A 23,479-nucleotide genomic window follows, 5' to 3' on the forward strand; every position below is an offset into this window, starting at 1 on the left:
ACATCATATACACGTAGAGATGTACAAAAAGCATCACAGGAGGCAAGCACTGTGGGAATTGGTGCCCTGCTGTTAACACTCGGGGCTGACGGTGCCACAGATGGGGACTGACGTTCCTGCAGGAATGGCTCGTCATCACTGTGCTTGGGAGGAGCTGACTGGACCCGTGGTACGAGTGTGCTTAAAACCACTCCTGGCATCAGTGAGGCCTTGTGGCTTTTACTTCTGTGCTGACTCTTTTGCCTGGTGAGCTGCAGGTGCAGTGATGGGTGACTCACAGAGGAATCCTGGCCCTGGGAGAGGCTGAGGGGTTCAGCCCAGCTGCAGGGATGGTTCTGCTCTTTGCCCCGGTCCTGGCCCGGCAGGAGGGAGAGACCTGAAGAAGGAGGGTGGCTGGTGTCGGGGGGGGGGTGTCCACCCCAAGCATAGTAGGCAGTAGCTGCAGCCAGCACCCTGATTTTGGAATGGTGTGATGGTGGCCCTGCCAGCAGGTGAAGCCCCCCAAGGGAGGTTGTGGCTGGGCAGCCAGGTGTGGGGCTCGGGGGCCGCGGCTGCTCATTGCCCAAGGGCTTGGAGCCCTTTGCCGTGGCAGCTGTGTTTTGCGAGACACGGGTGCCAATACAAAAGCTGGGGAATCGCACAACCGCATCTCTGCTGCAGGGGCTACGTGGGGGGAGTCGCATCAAAGAAATTAAAAGGCCGACCCGCTGGCACGTGGAGAGCAGCAGGGAGATGCCAAGCGGGAAAGCTCAGAGCAGGAAAGCTCGGAGCATGCCTTGGCAGCGGCACCCGGGTGGGCTTTGGGGCTGGAGGTCTCCTGCCTTGCAGCCTGCAGAGAGCGGGACCCCTCCTGCCAGCCCCGTGCCCCCGTCCCAGCCACGGCGGGCAGGCAGGGTGCCAGCCCCCTCCCCGCACACCTGGAGACCCAAACGGCTGCCACCGCTGCCAGACCCCCCCCGCCCCGGCACCCAGGTGTGCACAGACACCCATCCTGGGGGGGGATCCGTGATATAAGCACAAATGTGTGTTCAGGAATCTGTAGGTACACAGAAATATTTTTAGCTGAACACCTGTGTGTGTGGTTTAGGTATTCAAACAGTTACACAAACAGAAATGTACATATTTACCAGGACAGCCCTTTTGAAGTAGGGAGCAAAAGAGCAAGCACAAGAGCACAAACAAGACAGTGAGGACACGGCACGTGTTGCTATATTACATGTGTGTGCGTGTGTGTTGCTATATTACACGTGTGTGTGTTGCTGTATTATGTGTGTTGCCATATTACACATGTGCATTGCTATATTACACATGTATGTGTGCTGCTATATTACATGTGTGTGTTTTGCTATATTACACATGTGTGTTGCTATATTACACATGTGTGTTGCTATATTACGTGTGTGTGCTGCTATATTACGTGTGTTGCTATATTACGTGTGTTGCCATATTACACGTGTGCATTGCTATATTACGTGTGTTGCTATATTACATGCGTGTTTTGCTATATTACACGTGTGCGTTGCTATATTACGTGTGTGTGTTGCTATATTACACGTGTTGCTGTATTACGTGTGTATGTTGCTATATTACACATGTTGCTGTATTACATGTGTGTTGCTATATTACACACGTGTGTGTTGCCATATTACACATGTGTGTTGCTATATTACACGTGTGTGTGTTGCCATATTACGTGTGTGTTGCTATATTACACACGTGTGTGTTGCTATATTGTGTGTGTTGCTATATTATGTGTGTTGCCATATTACACATGTGTGTTGCTATATTACGTGTGTTGCTATATTTTGTGTGTGTTGCTATATTATGTTTGTTGCCATATTATTACACATGTGTTGCTATATTACACATGTGTGTTGCTGTATTACACCTGTGTGTGTGTTGCTGTATTACATGTACACAGACACAGCCCAAGGCTCAGGGACAGAGCACAAGTGAGGTTAGTTACAGATTTCCATTTATGAGATATATGTGGCTACGGGCCTATGGTTGTACACACATGCAACATATAGCATTTATTTCTTATATTTTCAGAGAAAGAGAAAAAATTATCTCACACGTAGATACTGCGTGTATGCTACCCTCATACATTTTATTTATATATTTATATAAAAACATCTAAGTATGAATGTATAAATATAGATACACACACATACAAACGTGTGTGTCTGTGCATTATCTATCGCCCCATATATGGAGAGACACGGATGGTCGTACACTCCCAGACACATTTTAAATTATTTTATCCTTATATGATTGCATTTGTATGTGTGCATGTGTGGTTTTTTTCTCTCTGTCTACACACAGATACCTCCCCATATTATATATATTTTTTTTATATTTATACACTTGTGTGTGTTTTATATACGTTTATATATATTATTGATATATTTATGGGTGTATTATTTATATAAACGGGTCATGTACATGTGGGTGTGCACGCGTGTGTGTAGTTTAGCTGCTATATTTCTTTGAGAAAGAGAGGGGGAGGGAAGGAGGGAGGCGGGGAGAGAAAAAATGAAAGAAAATACAGACACGTAAATAAATATTTAAATAAATTTGATGTGGAGGTGGATATGGGGATAGCTGCGTGTGAGTCAGGAGGGGAGAACAACTGGCTCCCTTGCGCTGTCTCTCCGTACACACACAGAGAGAGAATATATATCAAGATTGATACACCACACACACACACATATGTATATATGCATCCCAGATATTATATGTGGGGGCAGAAGAGAGGGTGGGAGAGATCGCAACCTCGCACACACACACACAGATACCCCACATGTTTGGGTTGGGTTTTTTTTTTTTTTGGGGGGGGGGGGGGGGGGAGGAGGAAGTGTGTATTTCTATCCATTATCTGTCTAGGTCTTTTTCTGCCTCATGGGGGGAGGAGGGGAAGACAGAGAAAATGACAGAAAATATAGACACACACACACACAATTAGTTACATATATAAGCAAACACTTAAATAAGTATATAGACAAATATACCTGAATATACACACACACACCCCGGCGAGAATAATATGTGTGAATGGCTCTTGCTCACTTTGTGTGTGTCTGTACATGGCGAGAGAGACTATTGTGTATGTATTCGTGCATGAACAGCTCTGTGACTATAGATGTATATATTGGGGGGGGAGAGAGAGAGACAGCGTGTGTGTGAAAACTCTCTCTCCCTATATATATGTATGCACATATAGACAGATTAACAGAGAAGTGGGGAGGGGCTGGGTAGGGGTGTGAATAGGCTCTGGAAGTGTATATGCCTATATGTCTGTGAATATATATATAAAAAAAGAGATTCATGTTTTTGCATGTGAACAGTCTCTCTCTCTCTGTATATATGCACATATGCATGTGTGTGTGTGTATATATCTCCCGAAAGTATTATGTGTGTGAGAACAGCTCCCTGAGCAGTATAGATGCAGGGGAGAGAGGGGGGAAAAGAGAGAGAGATGTGTTATGTCTTCCCCTCCTCCCCGCTATCTAAGTATATATGTGTATATACGTATATATGCATGTGTATAGTGAGAGAGAATCGTGCAACAGTGTGAGTGAACAGCTGTCTTTCTGTATATATAAATATATATGCGTGCATATATATAGGAAGAGAATTGTGTGTTAATCGTTCTCTATGTGTATATATAGCGAGAAGTGTATGCGTGTGAGAACAGCAGTCTCTTCATATATAGAACATGTATAGTGTATATGCATATATAAGTATACATATAGCAAGAAAGGAGTATCGTGTGATAACAGCTCACTAAGTATATACGTATGTATGCATACATATGGAGAGAGAAGAGTGTGGTTTTGTGTAAACAGTATGCACTATGTATATATGAGAAAACTATGTAAGCACAATCTCTCTGTGTATCTATATATTCATATATAGAGAGCAAGAGAATAGTGTGTGCTGTCTCTACTTATGTATATGCGTATAGAGAGAGACTATATCAAGATATATACACATATATGTATATATCTTTGCACCCCAGAGATTATACGTGGAGTGGGGGAGTGATGGAAAATGTGCTTGTGTATAAGGATTGCTCTTGCACATTTTGTTACCTATATATGTATATATGTCTAAATATATAGCTATAGCAAGAGCGAGAATGTGTGTGAGCAGCTCACTCTCTGTATATATGTATCTATGCGGAGAGAGTATACTGTACATACATCTGCGTCTGAACAGCTCTCTCAAAGTAGAGATGTAGATATTCAGTTTTCTTCGGGGTGGGGGGTGTAGTGTGTGTGAAAAGTGCGCTTTCCCTTTCTGTATGTGTGTATATATATAAGTATATGCATGCATATTGAGAGAGGGAGTGCAAAGTGTGTGTGTGTGCGAGAGCAGATCTCTCTCCCCCCACACCAGTATATATATGTATATGTGTGTGTGTGGTGAGAGGCTATTGTTCGTGTTTAAACAGCTCTCTCCCCCTTTCTCTATATAAGTATATACAGAGAACAGAGAGAACTATAGTTCTGTCTGTGAACATCTCTCACACTCCCTCTTAGTATATGGGTATATGCGCACATACATATATAATCTAACGCAAGAGAGAGAAGTGTGTGTGAGAGAGAATGTCTCTTTCTCATTATATATGCATATCTTTTATATAGTGAGAGAATTATCTGTGTGTGAACGGCTTTGTGTGTGTATATATATAAATGTACGTATGCCTATATTTATTTATATATAACAAGAGACAATTGCGTGTGAACATTCTCTCTCTCCCCAGGTATATATAGCGTACACACATTTGTGTGTGTGCATGTCTATATGCATAGGTGAGAGGGGGGAGTATGTGTGTGCATGTGAGAGAACAGCTCTCTGTATATACACACATATGTGTATATATGTATATATATAGTGCAAGAGAATTTGGGTGTGAGCTGCTCTCCCTACCCCCGCTGTATACACACATATCTGTGTGTGTGTATAGCAAGAGAACCATATGTGAACAGCTCTCTCCCTAAATCTATAGATGTAGTGAGAGAATTATGCCTGGGTGTGAACAACCCTGTGTATAGAAGAAAGAGTATATATGTGTGTGTATATATATATATATACATACAGCAAGAGAAAGGAGTATTGTGTGTGAGTAGCTCAGTATATAGATATACATGCATATATATGGAGAGAGAATAGTGTATGTATAAGCAGCACTAATTATATATGTATATATGCACATATAGAGAAATGTGTGAACAGTCGTTCTGTATATATGTAAGCATACATATATATATATGCCTCTATATAGAAAGACTCAGTATTGCATGTGAGAAAAACTCTCGCTCGCTCTCTACGTATGTATATCCATACAAAGAGAGAATATATATGGAGACACACATCTATGCATACATTTGTGTACCCTACAGATTGTACATGTATATGGGGCAGGGAGAGATAAAGAAAATGGTAAAAAATGTGGGTGTGAAATAGCTCTTGCTCTTTTTCTCAAGTATATATGCATATATCTCTATATAGAGACAGGAAGAGAGAGAATAATGTGTGCAAACAGCTCTCACTGTGTATTTATGTATGCATGTATCTATGCATATATGTATGTATATGACAAGAGAGAATACCGTGTACGTATTTGTGCGTGAACAGCTAAGTATAGATGTATATATGCAAGTCTATACATCAAGTTGAGGGGGGTAGTGTGTGTCCATGGGTGAAATACCACCCGCTTGCTCTGTGTGTGTGTATATATACCTATATATATGCCTGTGTGCATACAGAGAGAGGTCGAGAGAGAAAAGAGTGTGAGAGAGAGAGAAAACAGGTCTCTCGCCCCTTTAGCAGTATATATGCATACATTGTGCTTACACACGTGTGTGTACAGTGAGACTATTGTTTGTGTGTTTGAGCAGCACGCTCACTCTCTCATCCCCCATTTATATGTATGTCTACATATGTATATATGTATGTACATATATATAGGCATATATAGTGACAGAGAACTGTGTGTGAACCTCTCATGCTCTGTATATATGTATATATGCACCAAGACAGAATTGTGTGTGTCTATATATATTTATAAATATGTATGCATATATGCCTATATACATGTGTATATATAGCAGGAGTAACTGTGTGAGAACAGCTCACTCTCTCAGTATGTGTATATATGCATATACAGAGCATGTGAGAAGCGTGTGTGACCAGCTCTTTGTTTATGCATGTATATGAGCGTGAGAGGTGTATGTGAACAAGACTCGCTCTCTGTGTCTATATAAGTATATATGTACATATAGGGAGAGGATGTGTGTCTTGGGGCTATTTTCTCCCATTCTCTGTGTGTGTGTGTGCGTGTGTGTCTCTCTCCGGGAAGCTCACACAGCCTCCTCCCCCCATATATTTTATTCAAATATTTATATCTTCATATATTGACACAGATGTGTTCCGCCTCCTACGCCTCTCTGGGGGGGGAGGGCTGACACTGACACCCCCGGAGTGCGGTGTCACTCCTTGCGCCAGCTGCACCCACAGCCCCAGAAACACGTGTGGGGTCACGGCACCACCCGGCCTCCCTCTCGCACCCCCCACCCACCAATATATATTTTATTTAAATACTTACAGGCTCATGTCAATATTTTAAGAATACATACCTAGCTGTTTATGTGTATGCATGCGCTTACATTTCTTTTAAATTTGCATATAGGTATTACAATACCTAATAACATAATAACAATACAATAACATATATATATTACATATATATAATGCACGTAAGACATACACACTCCTTCTATACAACAATAACATACAGCCGGCTTAGCTTTAAGTTTCCATGGGGTGACAGCATTCCACCTACACATGTAGACACTTACGTGTTCTTCGCATGTTCCACACACGCACACCTATCTGTACACGTGTAACACCCACGCACCCCCCCACACACCCCCTTCCAGACGTGCAGGCGGGGTGGTGGGTGCCGAGGTATCCCGGGAGGGGTGGGCGTGCCATGCTGCTCTCCCCGGGGGCGAGGGGCAACCTTTGGGGGCCCCGGGGTCGCGCCCCCGCCCTCCGACACCCCTCCCCCCGCTACACCCCCCCCGCCAAGAGCGCCCCGCAGCTCCCAGAGACCGGTCGCAACTCATCACGGGGGGGGGGAAGCGGCCAGCACGGCTGCTATGGAGGGACACAGCCCCGCTGTTATGGGGGAATCTCTCTCCTGGGGGGGGGGGACGACAAAGGGGAGTGCACCCCGCTGCAGGATGGGGGGACACACACACGTCCGGGCAGGATCCTGCCCCGGCAAGGCGGGGGGCAGGGACCCCCAGCACGGCGGGCAGCAGGGGCTTGTCCCCTCCGGCGGCGGGGGGCCCGGGCGAGGGAAATGGCGGAGAGGGGCCGGGGGATGGGCAGAGGAGGAGGAGGAGGAGGAGGAGGAAGGGGAGGCGGCGGGGCTGTGCGGGCTCGGCGCGGCGTGCGTGGGCAGGGGGCGGGGTGCGAGAACGTGTGTGTGGGGGCGGACGTGTGTGCGTGTGCATGTGTGTACGTGTGCATGTGTGTGGGTGTGCATGTGTGGGTGTGCATGCGTGTGTACGTGTGTAGGGGGGTGTGTACGCCTGTGCACACCCCTCTGCGTGTGTCCCGGCACACGCCTGCGGGCCTCGGCGGACACGCGTGTCCCGGCTGCGGGGATGCCCCCGCGCACTCACAGACACACACACACACAGACACACACACACCCCGGCCCACCCACGGCGGGGGCACATGGATCCCACTCCGGGGTGCGGGGGGGAGAGGGGCCCCTGCAGGCCTGGCCCCGGGACTCTGCAAGGGGAGGGCGTTGTGCACACACACCCCCCCCCCGGAAGCCTCGTTCCCCCGGTGGGATTTGGGGGGGAGGAGGTATTGGGGGGAAGGAGGTACTGGGGGGAAGGGGGTCATAGCACCGCTGCTGCCCCCCTCCCCCCCCTCCCAGCCCATGCGGAGCAGCGGGGCGAGGAGCCGCCCCCCCCTCCCGGGACGGAGAGGCTGCGGGGGCGGCAGATATTAACGCCCCCCGCACTGAGCCAAGGCTGGTGTCTCCCCGAGTCCCCCCACCTCCATCCCACCTGGCCCGCCACGCTGCCCGCATCCTCCGCTGCGAGGCGATGCCCGCCGGGGGGGGAGGGGGGGGGGGGGGGGGAGGAGGGGGGAGGTAAGGAGGCACACTGGAAACGCAGGTCTCCCCCCTCGGGGGCCCCGTCCGGGCGGCCGCGGGGTTGGGGGTCGGTGGGGGGGGCGGCCCCCGTCGTCGGGGCGGAGACCCCCGGCCTCGGCGCGGCGTCTCCGCGCTGCTGCCGCCGACCGCGGGAGGGCGTCGCCTGTGTTAGTTCCCCCCGGAGAACCCGGGGCCAGCGCCGCCACGGCGCCCCCCCGCCCCCCCGCCGCCTTCGCCCCCTGGTAGCGGCACCTCTTGGGCAGCGGCCGGCGGCGGCGGCGACACGGGAGGGGGCCACCGCGGGGCCCCAGCCGCCGCCGCACTGGGCGCCCCCCCTCCTCGTTCCCGCCGCCGCGCCGGGAGCGCCCCTGAAATCGCGGCGGGGGGCGGCGGGCGGGGCGCGGCGGGGGGCGCGGGGGCGGCGGCGGGCTGGGGGGCGGCCGGGCGCGGGGTGCAGGGCGGGCGGGGCGGCGGGGGGGCCCCCGGTGGCGTCGCGGGAGCCCCGCGAAAGGGCCCCAAGAAGCACAAGTTGGAGCTGGCGGCGGACCAGGCTGTTGTTGTTCTCAACGTGGTCCGCCCCGCGCCCATATAAGGGGCGGCGGCAGCGCCCGCCCAGCCAGAGCGCGGCGGCAGCGGCGCGGAGGCGAGCGGAGAAGAGGGAGCAGCGCGTCCGCGCCGGGCCTCCGCCACGCCGCGTTTGTGCCGCTACCCGCTCCCCGCCTCCCTTCCGCCGCCCGCGACCCCACGGCACCATGTCGGTGGAGCTGGAAGAAGCCGATCTGCCCCTGACCGAGGCGGAGGAGGTGCCGCTCGCCCCGGAGAAGAAAGCGGCCGCTAAGAAGGCCAAAGCCGGCGGCGGCTCGTCGTTGTCGCCGTCGAAAAAGAAGAAGAACAACAAGAAGAAGAACCAGCCGGGCAAATACAGCCAGCTGGTGGTGGAGACGATCCGCAAGCTGGGTGAGCGCAATGGCTCCTCGTTGGCCAAGATCTATAACGAGGCCAAGAAGGTGGCCTGGTTCGACCAGCAGAATGGCAGGACCTACCTGAAGTACTCTATTAAGGCGCTGGTGCAGAACGATACGCTGCTCCAGGTCAAGGGCACCGGCGCCAACGGCTCCTTCAAGCTCAACAGGAAGAAGCTGGAAGGCGGCGGCGACGGGGGCACGGGCAGCGGCGCCCACAAGTCCCACAAGAAGGCCACGGCCTCCACGTCCCGGCGGGCGGAGAAAAAGCCGGCGACCAAGAGCAAAGAAGCCCGAGAAGAAATCTCACAAGAAGGGAGCCAGCGGCGCGGCGGCGAAGAAGGACAAGGGGCAAAGCAAGAAGGGCCACCCAAGAAGGGGAGCCGCGTCCCCCGGGGGCAAGAAGGTGAAGAAGTCGGCAAAGCCCAAGGCGCTGAAGAGCAGGAAGGCATGAGAGCGGGGCGTGGGGAGCCCCCCCCGCCGCCGCTCCCCCTCCCCCCCCCCCCCCCCCCCCCCCGGACTGCGAGCCCCGCGGCACAGACTGCTCTGAGGACGGACCCCAGGGGACCCGCTTTGTCTTTGTGTTGCTGACTCGGCTCCGCGGGCGCCGCCGTGCGCGGTGAGCGGGGCCGCGCCCCCCCTCCCTCCCCCGCCTTTCCCCTTCCCCGGCGCCTTATTTTTTCCATCCCCGCACCCCGCGGCTTCTCCCCGTTCGCGCCCTTTTGTTTTCGGCCGTGCCCCTCCCCGCGTGTAGACGGTTCCCGATTCCCCCTCCCCCCCCTTCCCCCCCAACCCTTCTACCATCCCCTCCCCCGCCTCCCCGGTGCTTCACAGGGTTTTTTCCCGCCCGGTTTCCATAGCAGCCATTTTGCGGCGGCGGCGGCGCCCCCGCTGCCCCCCGCGCCACGTGGGCCGGCTCCCGCCGCCCGGGCCCGCCCCGCCCCTCCCGCCGGGCGCCCCCTGTGCCTGCGCCCGGCCATTTCGAAAAGCTACCGCGCCCCCCATTGGCTGCCGGCCCCGGCGCCATGGCAACGGGCCGGTGGGCGCCAATTGGATGCCGCGGCGTCGGGGCGCTCTTAAAGGGGCGGTGCTGGCGGGGCGGCCCGCGGGGGAGCCGGGGGCCGCCGGTTCAGGTCGCATCTACAATGGCCTTTAATTTTTGTGGTTTTATTTTTTTTTTTTTTTAATCGGTCTTGGGTTGGTTTTGGTTATTTTTTTTTTGTTTTGTTTTGTTTTTGAGGGAGGGTGGGGGTTTTTTTGTTTGTTTGTTTCCGTATTTTTTTTTTTTTCTTTTCATTTATCGTCGTTTCAAATAAATTGTTAAAAAACGTCGAGCCGTGGTGTGCTCCCTGCGGGGTGGGGAGGGCCGGGGCCGGGACACCCGAGCCCCCGGGGTTAGGCCGGGGGGGGGGACACCCGGCCCTGCTGGGTTGGGCCCTCCTCAGCCCGGTGGGAGGCGGGGCCGAGGGGGCTGCGGCGCTGCTCCCGGCCTCCGGGTGTGGGGGGGAAGCCGCGCCCGCCGGGAAGGGCAGGAGGAGCGGAGCGAGGATTCCCCGGCCATGGCGACTGGGGAGGAGAGCGCTCCCTGCGCAGCTGCGCTCGGCGGAGCTCCCTGGGGGGGGGGGGGGGGGGGGATTCTGGATGCGGTGAAGGGGGAGTCCCCCGCTCCCGCAACACCCGGCCTGGGGGCGCAGCCCCACCTCCACCCCCTCCCCCTTCCAGCCCCGGCTGCGGGGGCTTTTCCCCCGGGATCTGGGGTTCCCGCTGTGCCCGGGCGTGAGCGCCGGGGGCGGGGAAGGCGCTGGGAGCCGAGGCCCCGCGGAGCCACCCCTCTCCTCCATGGCTGTGCCTATTTATAGCTGGCAGCGGCGAGGTTGCGTAAAGCCCTGCCGAGATCTGGGCCATCTTGTTCTGCAGGCGCGGGGTGAGCCCGCAGCGCCACACGCACCGCACACCGGGGACAACCCTCCCCCTCTCCCCCTCCGGCTCAGAGCAGGGGGAAAGGGGCCAGCAGAGCTGGGGGGGGGGGGGGGTGTTTCAGTCGCACTGAGCCCTGGGGCCAGTTCGGCTGTCACCCAAACCATCAAAAACAGCCTCGCATCAGGGTCCCGCTCAGCTGCCTCCACCAGAGAGGGCATCAAGCAGGAGCAGCATCACCCCCAGGGCTGCTGCCACCCCCTCCCCGGTGCTGCACCCAGAGCATCACCGGGCACAGCGCCCCCGTGAGGAGGGGACAGAAAGACGACAATGCCTGGGGACAGCCACAAGCCCCTCAACACTGCCGGGAAGGGAGCAGCCCCCCCCCCCACCTTCCTCCAGTCCATGTGCAGCAGCTTTATCCCTACGCCCCTCGGAGCACAAGCAGGGAGAAGGGAAGTGAGTTTCACTCCCTGAAGAAAGGTCCTTCAGGTAGATTCAGCAGGAGAAGCCAAACGCACTCCTGGAAGAGACCAGCCAGGCTCCAGCCTTTTTCCAGGTCTAGATGTAGGACAGGCAGCTGCCACATCAGGCTGGCCACTGTCCCACTGCCCGAGCGGGTGTCACACCAAGCCCGAGTGTCTGCCGCTGATCTCGGGTACTGGGGGAGAGCTGCTGCACCCCAGCAGCGACCTGCAGTTGTCTCCTCGGTCAATAGATGACACTGCAGGTTTTGGAGGGGATGCCATCACTGAGGTCTGGCTGGCCTGGCAGTCCAGCAGCATGGTAGTAGACAGAAGGGTGACCCCACACCCCAGGAGGGGTGGTCAGACCAACCACGTTTCAGCAAGGGCACAGCTCTGCCCTCAGCGCTGACCTGGGAGACAAATTGCTCCACTGCTAAGGAGCTTTACCTGGAAGGTAACCCAGGGGTGGCATTCCCACAGGCAGACAGCAAGCCTATGGCTGCCCAGCAGAAGGAAGGCAGCTGGACACACCATGCTGGTCCAGCTGGAGCCCTCGCCCTCTTGGTCAGAGGGGCTGGCAGTGTCTCACCTCACAGGTTGAGGCTGCCAGGAGCTGTGATGTTGGAGCATCCCCAGGTGAGCTCCCATGGGTGCTGCCAGCCATGAGGACCAAGCTCTGGAGAGAAACCCAAGCGCTGAGGGCTTCCAAGGGCCCATGGTTCCAGTCTCGTCACTCAGACAAACACAACCAGACCCAGAGCTGGGGTACACAGGTGGTGGAGACTCTGCTGCCCATGGTGAGATGCACAGCAGACAGCTTCAGTTCCAGGTCTGGGCTTATCTCACCTTCAGGTGCCCAAGGAGGCAGGGGAAGAGCCCTGCAGCCCCCCACCCTCTCATCAAGGGAAGCAGAGACCCTCAAACACCCTTTCAGGTTCCTGTGACCTCTGGGAAGGCTCTACTTAATCAAGTCCTTCACATTCACTGAGCTCAACTGCTCCAGTCCTGTGAAGCATTCAGAAGAGCCAGGACCAGCAACACTGCTCCAAGAAGATGCAAGACCCATCTCTGGAGCTGCAGGCTTGAAGGTGACAAAGTCCATTCCAGCTTTCTAATAAAGACCAAGACTTCCACTCTCCCAGTCATGACGATGTTCAGATGTGAGCTTTAGGAGGTGATAAAGACCAAGTGCTTTACCAACACTTGGCAAGACAAGAAAGGATTTCCTTTGGTCTGCCTTGCAACACCCCAGCCTTCCCAGCTGGTCCATCACACAGCTGGAAGGAGAAGTTGAAAACCCAGCTGGAGCTCAGTGGGCACCATGTGTCCCACCAGCTCCCAGTTATAGCTGCAGGCATCACCCCACCAGGCAATGGCCAGGGTGGCTACAGAGCTATTCAGCCCCAGGTGCGCAGTGCAGCAGCCCAACCTGTCCCTGCTCCAGGGCACCCTCAACTACTTAATACTCCTTTTTGCCTTTTGCTCTGGACAGGGCATTTGGCAGGGCAGAAGGACAGACCCCAGTCTAGAGAGACCAGTCCAGCACCTCCAGTCCTGCCCTACACCTTCCACAGCCCAGCAGAGACCTTGCTGGCACCCAACCGTGACCGCACTGAAGTTGTCAAAGCCTCCCACAACCCTTCCTCCCAAACCCAAGCTGGGAGCAACTCTGGCTCGCACGCCAGACACCAGGACAACAAACTGGGAGATGTCCAACACTGCAAGAGGGTGTCAGAGTAAGAAACAGACCCGTATCTCCAGGTCTCCTCTCTCCCCCTCAGGATCAGCTTTTCCCAACTGGCCTCCGCAAGTCCATCTCTGCCTACTTGCCTGCAGGGTCACCCAGAGCGTCCTCGGGCAGCCCATGGGGTGGGAAAAGCACCTCCAACCCTGGGGAGGGTCCTAGGTCCGGCCTCACTTTTCCTCTGCTTCTCCCAGCCCAGGGGCAGCTCAGGCTTCCTGACACTGGTGATAGAGCCACCAGGGAATGGGGGATTCCCACAGCAGGGAGAAGAGCCAGAGAAGGGTTTCATCTGCTCCCAGGGGTGGGAAAAGACCATTAGTCGAAGTGAAGGTCAAGCAGGACCCCTGCTAGGTCAGATCTGGTGTTTTACTAGACCCTCCCCGCTTGGGGAAAACCAAGCTCAGACATCAAGCTGCCACCAGAGCACCGGCTCCCACAGACCGCTGCCGGACTCGTTAGGTTTGGTGAGGTGACAAGACACAGCACATCCGACAGCATTCGACAGGGAACCAGTTTAATCAGATATTGGTTTGCACCGTTCTTTTCAGTATCACAAGTTCTGCATTTTTCTAAGAAATACAAAGCACTCTCAGGTTGTACAGAACGCTGGTCCTGGAGAAGACAAGAGGGAGAGAACGAGACACTCGATACAGACATGTCGACCACTGCACAGGGCACGGAGAGGAAACCCCTCGCCCCCACCTCGCCAACGGCAACAGTCGCTTTAACAGGAGTAGGAGACACCCCAGGGCAGCTGTGCCGCAGCAGCAGGGCTGTGGCCACATTCCCCCCACCCACCGAGATCAGGGTACCCCAGCATAACTGTGGGACACGTCCGCACTCCTCCCCCCATTAGCACAACACTAACGAACACACCACTTCCATGTTCCGTAACAGAATGAAAAACCCCCTTCATAAAACCGGTTGACAAGCATCCAGGTTCATCTACTCTAGATAATAATAAACTCGGAGCCAGGTAAGTTACTTCACCCACAAGATTTAACAGCTGATTGGATAGGTTGAACACAGGCTACTTATAGCACATAAATAGAAGTTGCTCGTTTATTATTTTTCCCTTTTTTTACTTAAAAAAAAAAAAACCATGTCATGAAGGTCTACGGTCCCATTGCCTAGACACTGCCGCATGCACACGACTATCGGCCTCCACAGAAGCAGGCTGCTCTGGGCAGCGAGGAAAGCTGTCTCCGCATCAGCAATTCCCAGTGTCACGGGACAGCTATCCTGCCCCCATGCTCCCACATTATCCACACAGCCATTAAATAAACACAGAACTAGCCAGGAGTGGGGTTTAATACAAACTCTAGGGTTGTTTTTAAAAAGAAATACTAATCCATAGAGGGTTACAGTTAACACATATCATCATCACTTTATTTCTCAGAGCCAGAAATAGTGTTGAACAAACAAACAAACAATCAACAACAACAAAAAAAGACACAGCATGTCATTTAAGAAGTGCAACCAGGGTACAGGGTAGCTCTCAGCGAGACGAAGAGCTTCTGCAGCCGGGAGAGGAGGGGAGCCACGCAGAAGATGGCAGCTCCCGGCGGGCGCCTGACCTTGCGACGCTCTCCGAGGGGATTTGTCACGCAGCCTCCACCCCACCCCGCTAGTGGGACCCACAGCATGTGGGACCACCAAGTCCCCCAGCGCCCACCGAGTCAGGGAGCTGCAGGAAGGTGACTTTGCAGGAAGGTACCCCAAAATAAAGAGACCTCAAAATAAATAGGACTAGAGCTTCTTTACAGTAGGCAATGCACTAGCTTTACCATTAACAAAACTAAAACTAACAGTCACTTCTTGCCAACGGAGAAACTTTCTCTCCTTTTCACATTTTCCAGCCCCCTGCCCTCCCCGCTGCAGTGCAGCTGGGATGGCATCGCTGGGAGGGGGCACATCAGCAGCAAGTCTCATCCTAATCCAGGGTGAGCAGGGCCAGCCTGGGGTAGGGGGGCCCTGCACCGCCCCAAGGCTGGCAGAGAGGAGAGGTGTTTGGGGGTACCTGTGTCCATCCCCACATTAGCCAAAGCAATCCTCAGTGGCCATCAGCAGCTCTGCACTGTAACCCAATCACATGGCTCCAAATACCACCACTGCTGATAGCAGTGATCCAGCTGCCTCCTCCAAAAACACTTCTTCCAGAAGGAAGAGGGGCAGGGTGGGGGCACAAGCAGGGCCTGACCTCACCTATGCTCCCCCAGCACCCCACCACAGCCCAGGCTGGGGGGCTAGTGGAGGACTGGTGGGGTGCCGCCAGGGCTCACCAAGCCCGGGCTGGGGGGCAGGAAGGGGAACCCCATCTCCATTGTGAGGGGAGGTGGGGCAGTGGTGAGGAGGAGGTCGGGGAGAGGGTAAGGGTAGTGGGGGGGGCAGCGCTCACTTCTTGGAGCTCTGCGTCTTCTTGGGCAGCAGCACGGCCTGGATGTTGGGCAGGACACCACCCTGGGCGATGGTCACGCCGCCCAGCAGCTTGTTGAGCTCCTCGTCGTTGCGGATGGCGAGCTGCAGGTGCCGCGGGATGATGCGCGTCTTCTTGTTGTCGCGGGCTGCGTTGCCCGCCAGCTCCAGGATCTCAGCCGAGAGATACTCCAGCACCGCCGCCAGGTACACCGGCGCCCCGGCGCCCACCCGCTCCGCGTAGTTACCCTTCCGCAGCAGCCGGTGCACCCGGCCCACGGGGAACTGCAGCCCGGCCCGCGACGAGCGCGACTTGGCCTTGGCCCGCGCCTTGCCGCCGGACTTCCCCCGGCCCGACATGGCCGGCAGGCAGCGGCCCCTCGCCGCTGCCTCCCAAGAAGCGCCGCAACACAGACGGTCCCGGCGCCTGCGGGGAGATAAACGCCGTTACACCGCGCCTCCGGGTCGGGGCCCCACCGTCCCCGCCCGCCCGCCACTGCCGCGCCGCCCTTACCCGCAGCAGCCGCCGCTCCGCCCTGCGCGCCGCCCGCCGCCGCACTGCCAGGGCCAGCGCCGCCGCTCCGCGGATATCCCTGCCCGCCCCGCGGCCCGCCTCTTCCCATTGGCTACCGCCGCCGCCGGCGGGGTGCTGATTGGTCGTTGCCTCGATCCCTGATTTGCATAGGGCTCGCAGCGCCCGGGCTCGGCAGCGAGGCCGGCGCCGAGGGCAGCGCCCGGCGGGGAGCGACCCGGCTCTGCCCCTTGCTCCGGGGGTGCCCGGGTCCCAACCGGCCAAGCCCAGGCACGGCCAGGGCTCCCCAGCACCCCGGTAGCTCCTTTCTGGCTGCGCAGGGAACGAGGTGGTGGTGGGGTGGCCGAAGCCCCCTTGGCTGCCTCGGCAGCGCTGCTCCTCACCAGCTGCCCCTTTCGCTTTGCCCAAATCCGTAGCCCCCTCCCCAGGCCTCCTCTCCTGGGAGGATGTCAGGGCCTGCGGGCCGGGGGACGATGCTTCGGGGAGGGGGAACCCCCCGATAAGGGGGTTTCCCCCTCCCCAGAGCATCCCCCCACCCACGCTGCCCTCCCTGCCAGAGCATCAAAGGGGAAAGTTGTTCCCAAGAGAGCTTTTGGGGCCAGGTCACACCGAGTTGAGTGTGGTCATCTCCTTGCCAGGTAGAAGCAACTGCTGCAAATGGCATTGGGCGAGCAGCCAGGCTCCAGTTAAAAGGTTCAGCAATAACATCTTCTCATTAAACCCTCAGCATAGGTTTATTTTTTGGTGATGATGATGGTTGTGCTCACAGCCTGCAGGGAAACAAGCTGTACCCTGCATCTTTGCATCGCCTGTGCCTCCCCAAGGGAAGGATTACGTTCCCCAGAGCAGGGAAAGGTGAGCATCCCTGACTCGTGCTCAGCATCTTCGCTCCCTCCACAGCAACTGGAGACCTGAAATTAATTTGAGATGAGCCAGTGGTGACCTTTGGAAAAGCCTGATCTGCAGTTAGCACTGAGCAGGCCAGGGCAGCTAAGCTGCTCACCCTGCAGGAGTGATGGTCAGGCAGGGAGAGAAATCTCCCTCGTGGCTCCAGCAAGGACAGGCACTGAGGTGACAGCCCCAGTGCCTGAAGACCTATTTAGTCTGCCAGGAGCTGCTAATGCAGCGACTCTCATGCCTCAAGTCACAGTGGGAGCCGTGAGGAGCCAGCAAGCAACAGGCTTTCTGGTTGGAAATCCTAATCCCACCTCAGCTTCACATAAACCAGACCTTCTGGGCTCAGCCGCCTCCGTGGCACGTGAGGGATTCAGAGACAGATTTGGCTCCAAGAACACGTGGGTCTCCCCGGATGCCTGTCCTGCGGCTCCTGCTCTGGCTCCGCTGTGTCTCCCCAGGGACAGATCATTCAAGAGGTGCCCTGAAATAAATCCCTAGGGAATATATTCCACTGGCAAATGGAAATGCTCTAGCAACATAGCCCTGCTTCTACCCTGAGAATTTAGCAGCAGGTAGCTGGTCTCTCCCTCAGCAGATGGAGAGGAGATACAGAAACAGGAGCAACGGGTGTGGGGTGGTCAAGGGGGACAGGGACACACACACGGACAAAGGCACCACGCAGTCAACCAGTTAATCCCATTTTATTGCTTCCAATACAAATGAAGCACGGCAAGGGTGCCACCGTGTAAGGCTTTTGGTCTGTAACATCTGTCTCTGTTGAAAAAATCCCTGACCTCAAAAGCAACCGCCCAAAGCTGTTCTGTAACGGCACTTTGGTTATCTGGGCTTTAACGAATGACCTTTACGAACAAGGCAGAGCACATCCCTCCACAGATCAAGAAAATCCTCTCTAAGTCTTCAAATCCCATTAACAAAATGATTGTACAAACAACGTGACCAAGACAGGCTGTCCCAACCCCGCTGCCCGGGGTTGCCGCTGCAAGCAAAGTCCAGTTCCTCCCCAGCGCCGCTTAAACATCTCCCTGGTCAGGAGCCACGGATGTATATGGCAATGGTGGTGCAGAGCGGGATGACTCTGGCAGATCTTCCCAGCCTGGGGTTTCCCCCTAGTACTTATTGCATGTTCCTCTGTACCGCAGCCATTTTTTGAGGGCGAGAGTATTAGAAATGGTACAGAATCCATATGGAATTAAATGGAAAAGAGGTATCAGTTTAATAGCAAAAAAAAAAAAAAAAAAGGAAAAGAAAACAGAAGGAGACAAGAAAGATGAACACTGTCAGAAGGCAGAAGCTGCTCCTCCCCAGCAGGCTGAGATGCTTCTCAGGGCTTTATCTTCACTTGGCACGAGCGACTGGCAGGGAGGGAGGCCAGCAGGTTATATTCACTCCCGTCAGCACAAGACAAAGCCAAAACCTTTAAAGACAAAGACGAACCTTTAACAAGACACGAAGCACAGAGATAACAACCTAGAGCATCGGATCAACACCTGAGAGACTTGGAGAATCTTGAAACCAGTCTGCAAAGCCTTCCAAAAAACCATTCCCCGTTCTGCTTAGGAAAATCAGAAGGAAAAAGGATGGCCAGCCATCCCAGCTGGTGCCTAAGCCTTGCGCTTCTTCGCAGCCGGCTCTCCCTCCTTCCCCAGCCACTGCTGCAGGATATTTGCACTGGTTTTCTTGGGTGAAGGGCTGTGGATGAACTGACTCGTCCACCTGGGCAAATCATTTTCTTTCTTCTGGGGAGAGCCCTCCTGGGAGTTTTTTAACCAGTCAAGCATCGTTTTGCTGCTCGGGGTGGCCTTGACCTCCTGGAGAGACAAAAGACAGTGGGAGAGAAGTCAGAAGCACAGCAAGAGCAGGACAGGCAGCCGACCCCGAGAGCTGGTCCAGAGCAGGATGTGGCAGCTGGAGCAATCAGGCACATCTGCAGGAGATTCCCTGGGCTGCTGGGAACAGGCTTGTTCCAAGCCCCATTTCACATGGAATTTGCCTCATTTGGCAGAGAAATCCTGGCACGGGGTGACAGTTTATTTCTGGAAGTGGAGGAAAGGGAACCTGTTCATGGCACTGCACTCCAGCATCAAGCTCAGGCATGCTCTGCAGATGCTGTCCCTCCTGCAGCCTGGCAGCACTGTCCCTGCTCGGGGATGTCACTGTGGCCGAGCTCTCCCCCGCCAAGCCCCCGCCAGCACTCACCTTCTTGGCTCCCAGCTCGACGGGTGCGATACACTCAGGCGCGTTGTTGCGGACATTGTTGACAAAGGTGGACACGGGGTGAAAAACGATGTTCTCTGTGGGCTGGATGAGTTTAACTGCTTCTTGGGTTGGCACTTCAGCAAAGTCCAGCCATTTCCTGATGGCCTCGTCCCCGTCCAGGATGGCTGGCATCCTACGGGACACGACAGTCAGAGCCAAAGCCCCGTGCCGATATGGCAGAGTGGGGTGGCAAAAGCCGGGCTTGTAAGTTAGCACGGAGCCGGCAGCTCAGGGTGGGGGAAACTAAAGCGGTGGGATGCTCTTCTGCAAGGCAGGGCATGCACTCGCTTTGCCCAGGCAGCTGCTTTGCTGGAAGACGCAGAGGGGTTGACTGCCAGGCCCTGGTCAGGCGGAGAGCGATCCAACAACTCCAGAGAGAGATCCAACAACTCCAGAGAGCGATCCAGCTCCGACCGCCACCCGCCAGGGCACAAAGATGGTGATTTATGGACAGGGTGTGAGCCGGTGACCCGAAACAAGCTGGTAATATCATAGCATTTGTCTTCCAGGGCACCAGGAGGTGGCAGGGCTCCCTGCCTGCCTGCTGCCAGACCGGCCTTCCCAGCGGCAGCTTTCCTCCTTCGCCCCCCCCACCGCCCTGCAGCCCCCCCACCCCGCTCTCACTTGCCTGTGATGGATGAAGCTCACGTCCTTGGAGGCATCCACGGTGATGATGGTGTAAGTGTACAGCATTTCTCCTCCCGCCGGCGGCTCCCAGCAGTCAAAAATCCCAGCCATGGTGAGCAACCTCCAGCCCCTCCATTCCTCGTCTCCCTCCTTCTCCTCGGCCTGCAGGAGAGAGGCCCCATCGCCCCGTTCAGTGCCGACGCACGGGCAGCCGAAGCATCGCAGACTTGCCAGTGACATGGCGGGTCAACAACTCAGATCTAAGTCATGAACTGCACTAATTTGAGGGCTTTTCAGGAGTCCTAATAATTTGGGGTAGCTCGAGGAGAAGTAAACAGGAGCCTCATCTTCCCACAGCCAAGCCAGGGCCCTCCTCCCCTCCTGAACATCCCGGCCACCAGCTCAGCCGAAGGAAAGAGGTAGCGAAACTCCCAGCCCAGTCCCCTGCGAGACGCATCGCCCACCCATGCAAATATCCGGCACAGGGGGAGCAGCGAGCGTGACGGCGGGGACGCTGCGGCTCCATTTACAGCTAGGGGACCGCAGCGGTGGGGACTGCCAGCCACAGAGGGATGCTGGGGTGCTGAGGCCACCATGGAACAGAGCCCCGGTGGGAAACGGAGACCCCCACAGACAGGCACAGCTGGAGGAAAGGGGGCTTTTCCCAGGGCAGCCGGAGGGAGCAGGGGCTCAGAGCTGGGCACGAGCATTCGGGTGTGACAAGGGACCCCGTACCACAGCGTCCTTGGTCTGGGGGAAGTAAATGAAATACGGCTGCTTCCCCCCGCTCTGCTGCTGCTGCCACTCGTAGAAGCCATCTGCAAGGACCACGCAGCGCTTGCCCTTGAGGAGAGCACCCTGGGGGAGAGAAAACAGGAGCAAGCTGTGAACAGCAGCCCCCACAGCCTGCGAGGGAGGACGGGGGCTGCTGGGACCACCCTGCCCGCCCAGTCCCCACTGGGGCTCCCCTAAACTGCCCCATGGGGCGCACAAATGCCACCACCAGCGCTGTGATGAAAGATGAGCTTCACCAGCAACAACCTTTTCAGTTCTTCTATTTTAATGAAATCTGCCAGCTCGGCAGCACAGGGACTGAACTCCCTGTGCAGCAGGAGACTGGTACTCACTGGGGAGATGCTTCGGCTCTGGTTTTGCCAACTATGCGACCCCTTCAAGCCGCACACAAAGACAGCAGAAACTCACCTTGTAGGAGGACTTCTTCAGCATGGTGTCGCTGCGGCAGTTGGAGGTATTAAACTGCATTTTGGAGGGGTCATCGTTTTTGAACCAGGAGGGAACCAGGCCCCAGCGCATATCCATGAGGACCCGCTCGGAGGAGTCGGCATCCTTTTGAACGAGATGGAGAAACACCTCAGGTCAGAGCCATGTCGCAGGGACCATGAGCATCCCCACAGCTTGGGAGAGGGGCTTCACGGAGCCCTGGAGAAGCGGCTTCTCCCCCTGCAAGGGGGGGGACAGGCCAGTGTCTCTGCTGAGAACCAAGCTGGGGCTCGCAGTCCCCCCAGCACCAAAGCTGCTCTTCTGCAGGGATGCCGCTCACAAGCCACGCAGAAATAGCCACTAATTATAACCCTTTGCATATTCTTAACGGCTTTCCTGTAAGAATTAATCTTCAGCAGAAAGCCTAAGAATATTTTGCAGGAATAACTAACTAGGTGTCTCAGCGAGGCTCGCCCGACAGCCCTGGAGGAATGAACGCAGTTTTCCTTCAGCAGGAAGTGCCTGGACACGTGAGCTCCCCAGCCCTTAAGTAAACAGTTATGTCATGCTCAAAGGTCCTCAAAACTTTCCTGTTTAAAGCGAGCGTCCCACGGGACGTAGGCTTCACCTTCATTTTAATAACGTGATTTCTGCGGGCCGGGTTCACTTTCACTCCTTGCGCTTTGCATATCACCTGCCTTCGGACAATGGAAACGCCTCGCGGCTTTCACTTCTCCCCCAGCTCCCTCTCACTTTCTGCCCGCGGCTGCCAGCCCCAGGCCGGGCACAGCCGGGGCCAGCGAGCCCCCGGGCCACCTGCTCCCAAAGAACCACAGCAGAGATGTATATATACCTACTATAGGGGTGCATATACATATAGGGACACGTATGTGCCGAGTTTTGTGAAGTCTTCCAGAGCCTCCCGCAGATGAGTGGTGGCAAAAAGGGGCACCTTACACTGCGTAAACAGTGTCCCAACAGCTGAACGGAGAGGGACAACCAAGCAGGCGTCTGCCTGTGACCTGTATCACGCTCCCAGCCCTGTGTTCCTCTGCTCCACCAGCTCATCGGCTGCTCTCGGGGGGGACGTGGGGCCCCAGGGCAGGAAGGATGCCTGACAGCATCACCTGTGGCACTCCAAAGCAGCCCCATCGAGGCCTCCCACCCCATCCCCTGTGCCGGTAACGGCCGCGGAGCGCAGTGGCCCCTTTCACTGCCCCACCGGCCAGGGGAGGAAGAGCGGGGGGAGCCCAGGTTGGGGTGTTTCAATCCAGTGCACCCAGCTTCACCCCGCTGAACACGAAAGAGCAGCAGGTCGCCGGGCACCCTCTCCTGCGGAAGCCGAAGGAGATGCGCAAACGGTCGTAGGGGCTGCTCAGGTTGTCTGGGGAAGGTCTGGCGAGGCTTAAATTAGCCGGGATAACGGTCACCGCAGGTGTACGGTTATTCTACAGCTCTGAAGTTGAGACTTTTTTCCCCTACCCTCCCCTACCAATGCCACCCGGACACTCTCAGCAGCGTTACGAAATGAAAAAAAGCCTCGGGAAAAGCAGAGTAAAACTAGCAGAGGAATAACAGACATTTGGGGGAAAAAAAAAAATAATCTACCAGTCAATCACTTAAATATTAATTTTTGCAGAAAATACAAGGCTATGCTGGAAGCGCGGCACTGATTCCCCACCCTCCTCAGGAAGATGTAAATACTAACAATAAGAGACATCTTCGCAATTAGAAAAATCAACCCCTGCCACGAACAGGGAGCAAAGAGAAGCCCAACAAGCCGTTACGATTCGGAAGGTGCACCCCACCACCCCGGGCGGCACAAACCCCCTCCCACCGCCCGAATTTAAGCCCCCCCCAGGATACAGCATCAGCCCGGAGGCGGCCCCGGGAGCCCTTGTTTCGGTTCGCGAAGCGAGGGGAGGGGGCGGCGGGAGGGGGGTACCTGCTGGAGGTGCCGGCGTGAGAGCAGCACCGGGCCGCTGGACTGCGGGCCTTTGTTGTAGGAGGGCCGGTACCGCTCCCCCCGGATCCACTCGGGCTGCCGCCGCCGGCCCCCGCTGTCGCGATAGGCGCAGGCCCGGCGGAGGTTCTCGGCCCCCAGGGAGCAGGCCGTCCGCCCGCACATCCCGCCGCCCGCCCCGGTTCTGCCGCGGTTGGCGGGGGGGGGCGGACGGACCGGACGGGTACCGAGCGCTCCGCCCCGCCGGGGGGGGGGCGGTGGCACCGGGG

General features: G+C 55.8%; 3 protein-coding genes across 6 annotated transcripts; 1 reads left to right on the forward strand and 2 right to left on the reverse strand.

Moving 5' to 3' along the window:
* Positions 1-8,940: 8,940 nt before the first annotated feature.
* On the forward strand, positions 8,941-9,604 carry H1-10 (H1.10 linker histone). The gene is given in 2 exon segments (XM_074152525.1): positions 8,941-9,426; positions 9,428-9,604. Coding segments are annotated over 2 exon segments (663 nt in total).
* A 4,173-nt stretch (positions 9,605-13,777) lies between these two features.
* LOC141467088 (histone H2A type 2-B) lies at positions 13,778-16,247 on the reverse strand. Its single transcript, XM_074151406.1, has 2 exons — positions 16,208-16,247; positions 13,778-16,120 (listed from the first exon to the last, which is right to left on the reverse strand). The coding sequence occupies exon 2, from the start codon at positions 16,051-16,053 to the stop codon at positions 15,673-15,675; it is 381 nt and encodes a 126-aa protein (XP_074007507.1). The 5' UTR covers positions 16,054-16,120; positions 16,208-16,247; the 3' UTR covers positions 13,778-15,672.
* A 1,565-nt stretch (positions 16,248-17,812) lies between these two features.
* On the reverse strand, positions 17,813-23,452 carry HMCES (5-hydroxymethylcytosine binding, ES cell specific). 4 transcript variants are annotated; one of them, XM_074152058.1, is made up of 7 exons: positions 23,193-23,375; positions 21,230-21,373; positions 20,768-20,884; positions 20,593-20,601; positions 20,028-20,188; positions 19,340-19,532; positions 17,813-18,951 (listed from the first exon to the last, which is right to left on the reverse strand). In XM_074152058.1, the coding sequence occupies exons 1-7, from the start codon at positions 23,373-23,375 to the stop codon at positions 18,745-18,747; spliced, it is 1,014 nt and encodes a 337-aa protein (XP_074008159.1). In that variant the 3' UTR covers positions 17,813-18,744. The 4 variants fall into 4 exon arrangements, with proteins under 4 accessions (XP_074008159.1, XP_074008160.1, XP_074008161.1 ...); XM_074152059.1 differs by lacking the exon at positions 20,593-20,601 and having other exon boundaries at positions 20,762-20,884; positions 23,193-23,452; XM_074152060.1 differs by lacking the exon at positions 20,593-20,601 and having other exon boundaries at positions 20,028-20,182.
* Positions 23,453-23,479: the final 27 nt, after the last annotated feature.

This window comes from Numenius arquata, chromosome 8, assembly GCF_964106895.1.
Source record: "Numenius arquata chromosome 8, bNumArq3.hap1.1, whole genome shotgun sequence".
Classification (NCBI taxonomy): Eukaryota; Metazoa; Chordata; class Aves; order Charadriiformes; family Scolopacidae; genus Numenius; species Numenius arquata.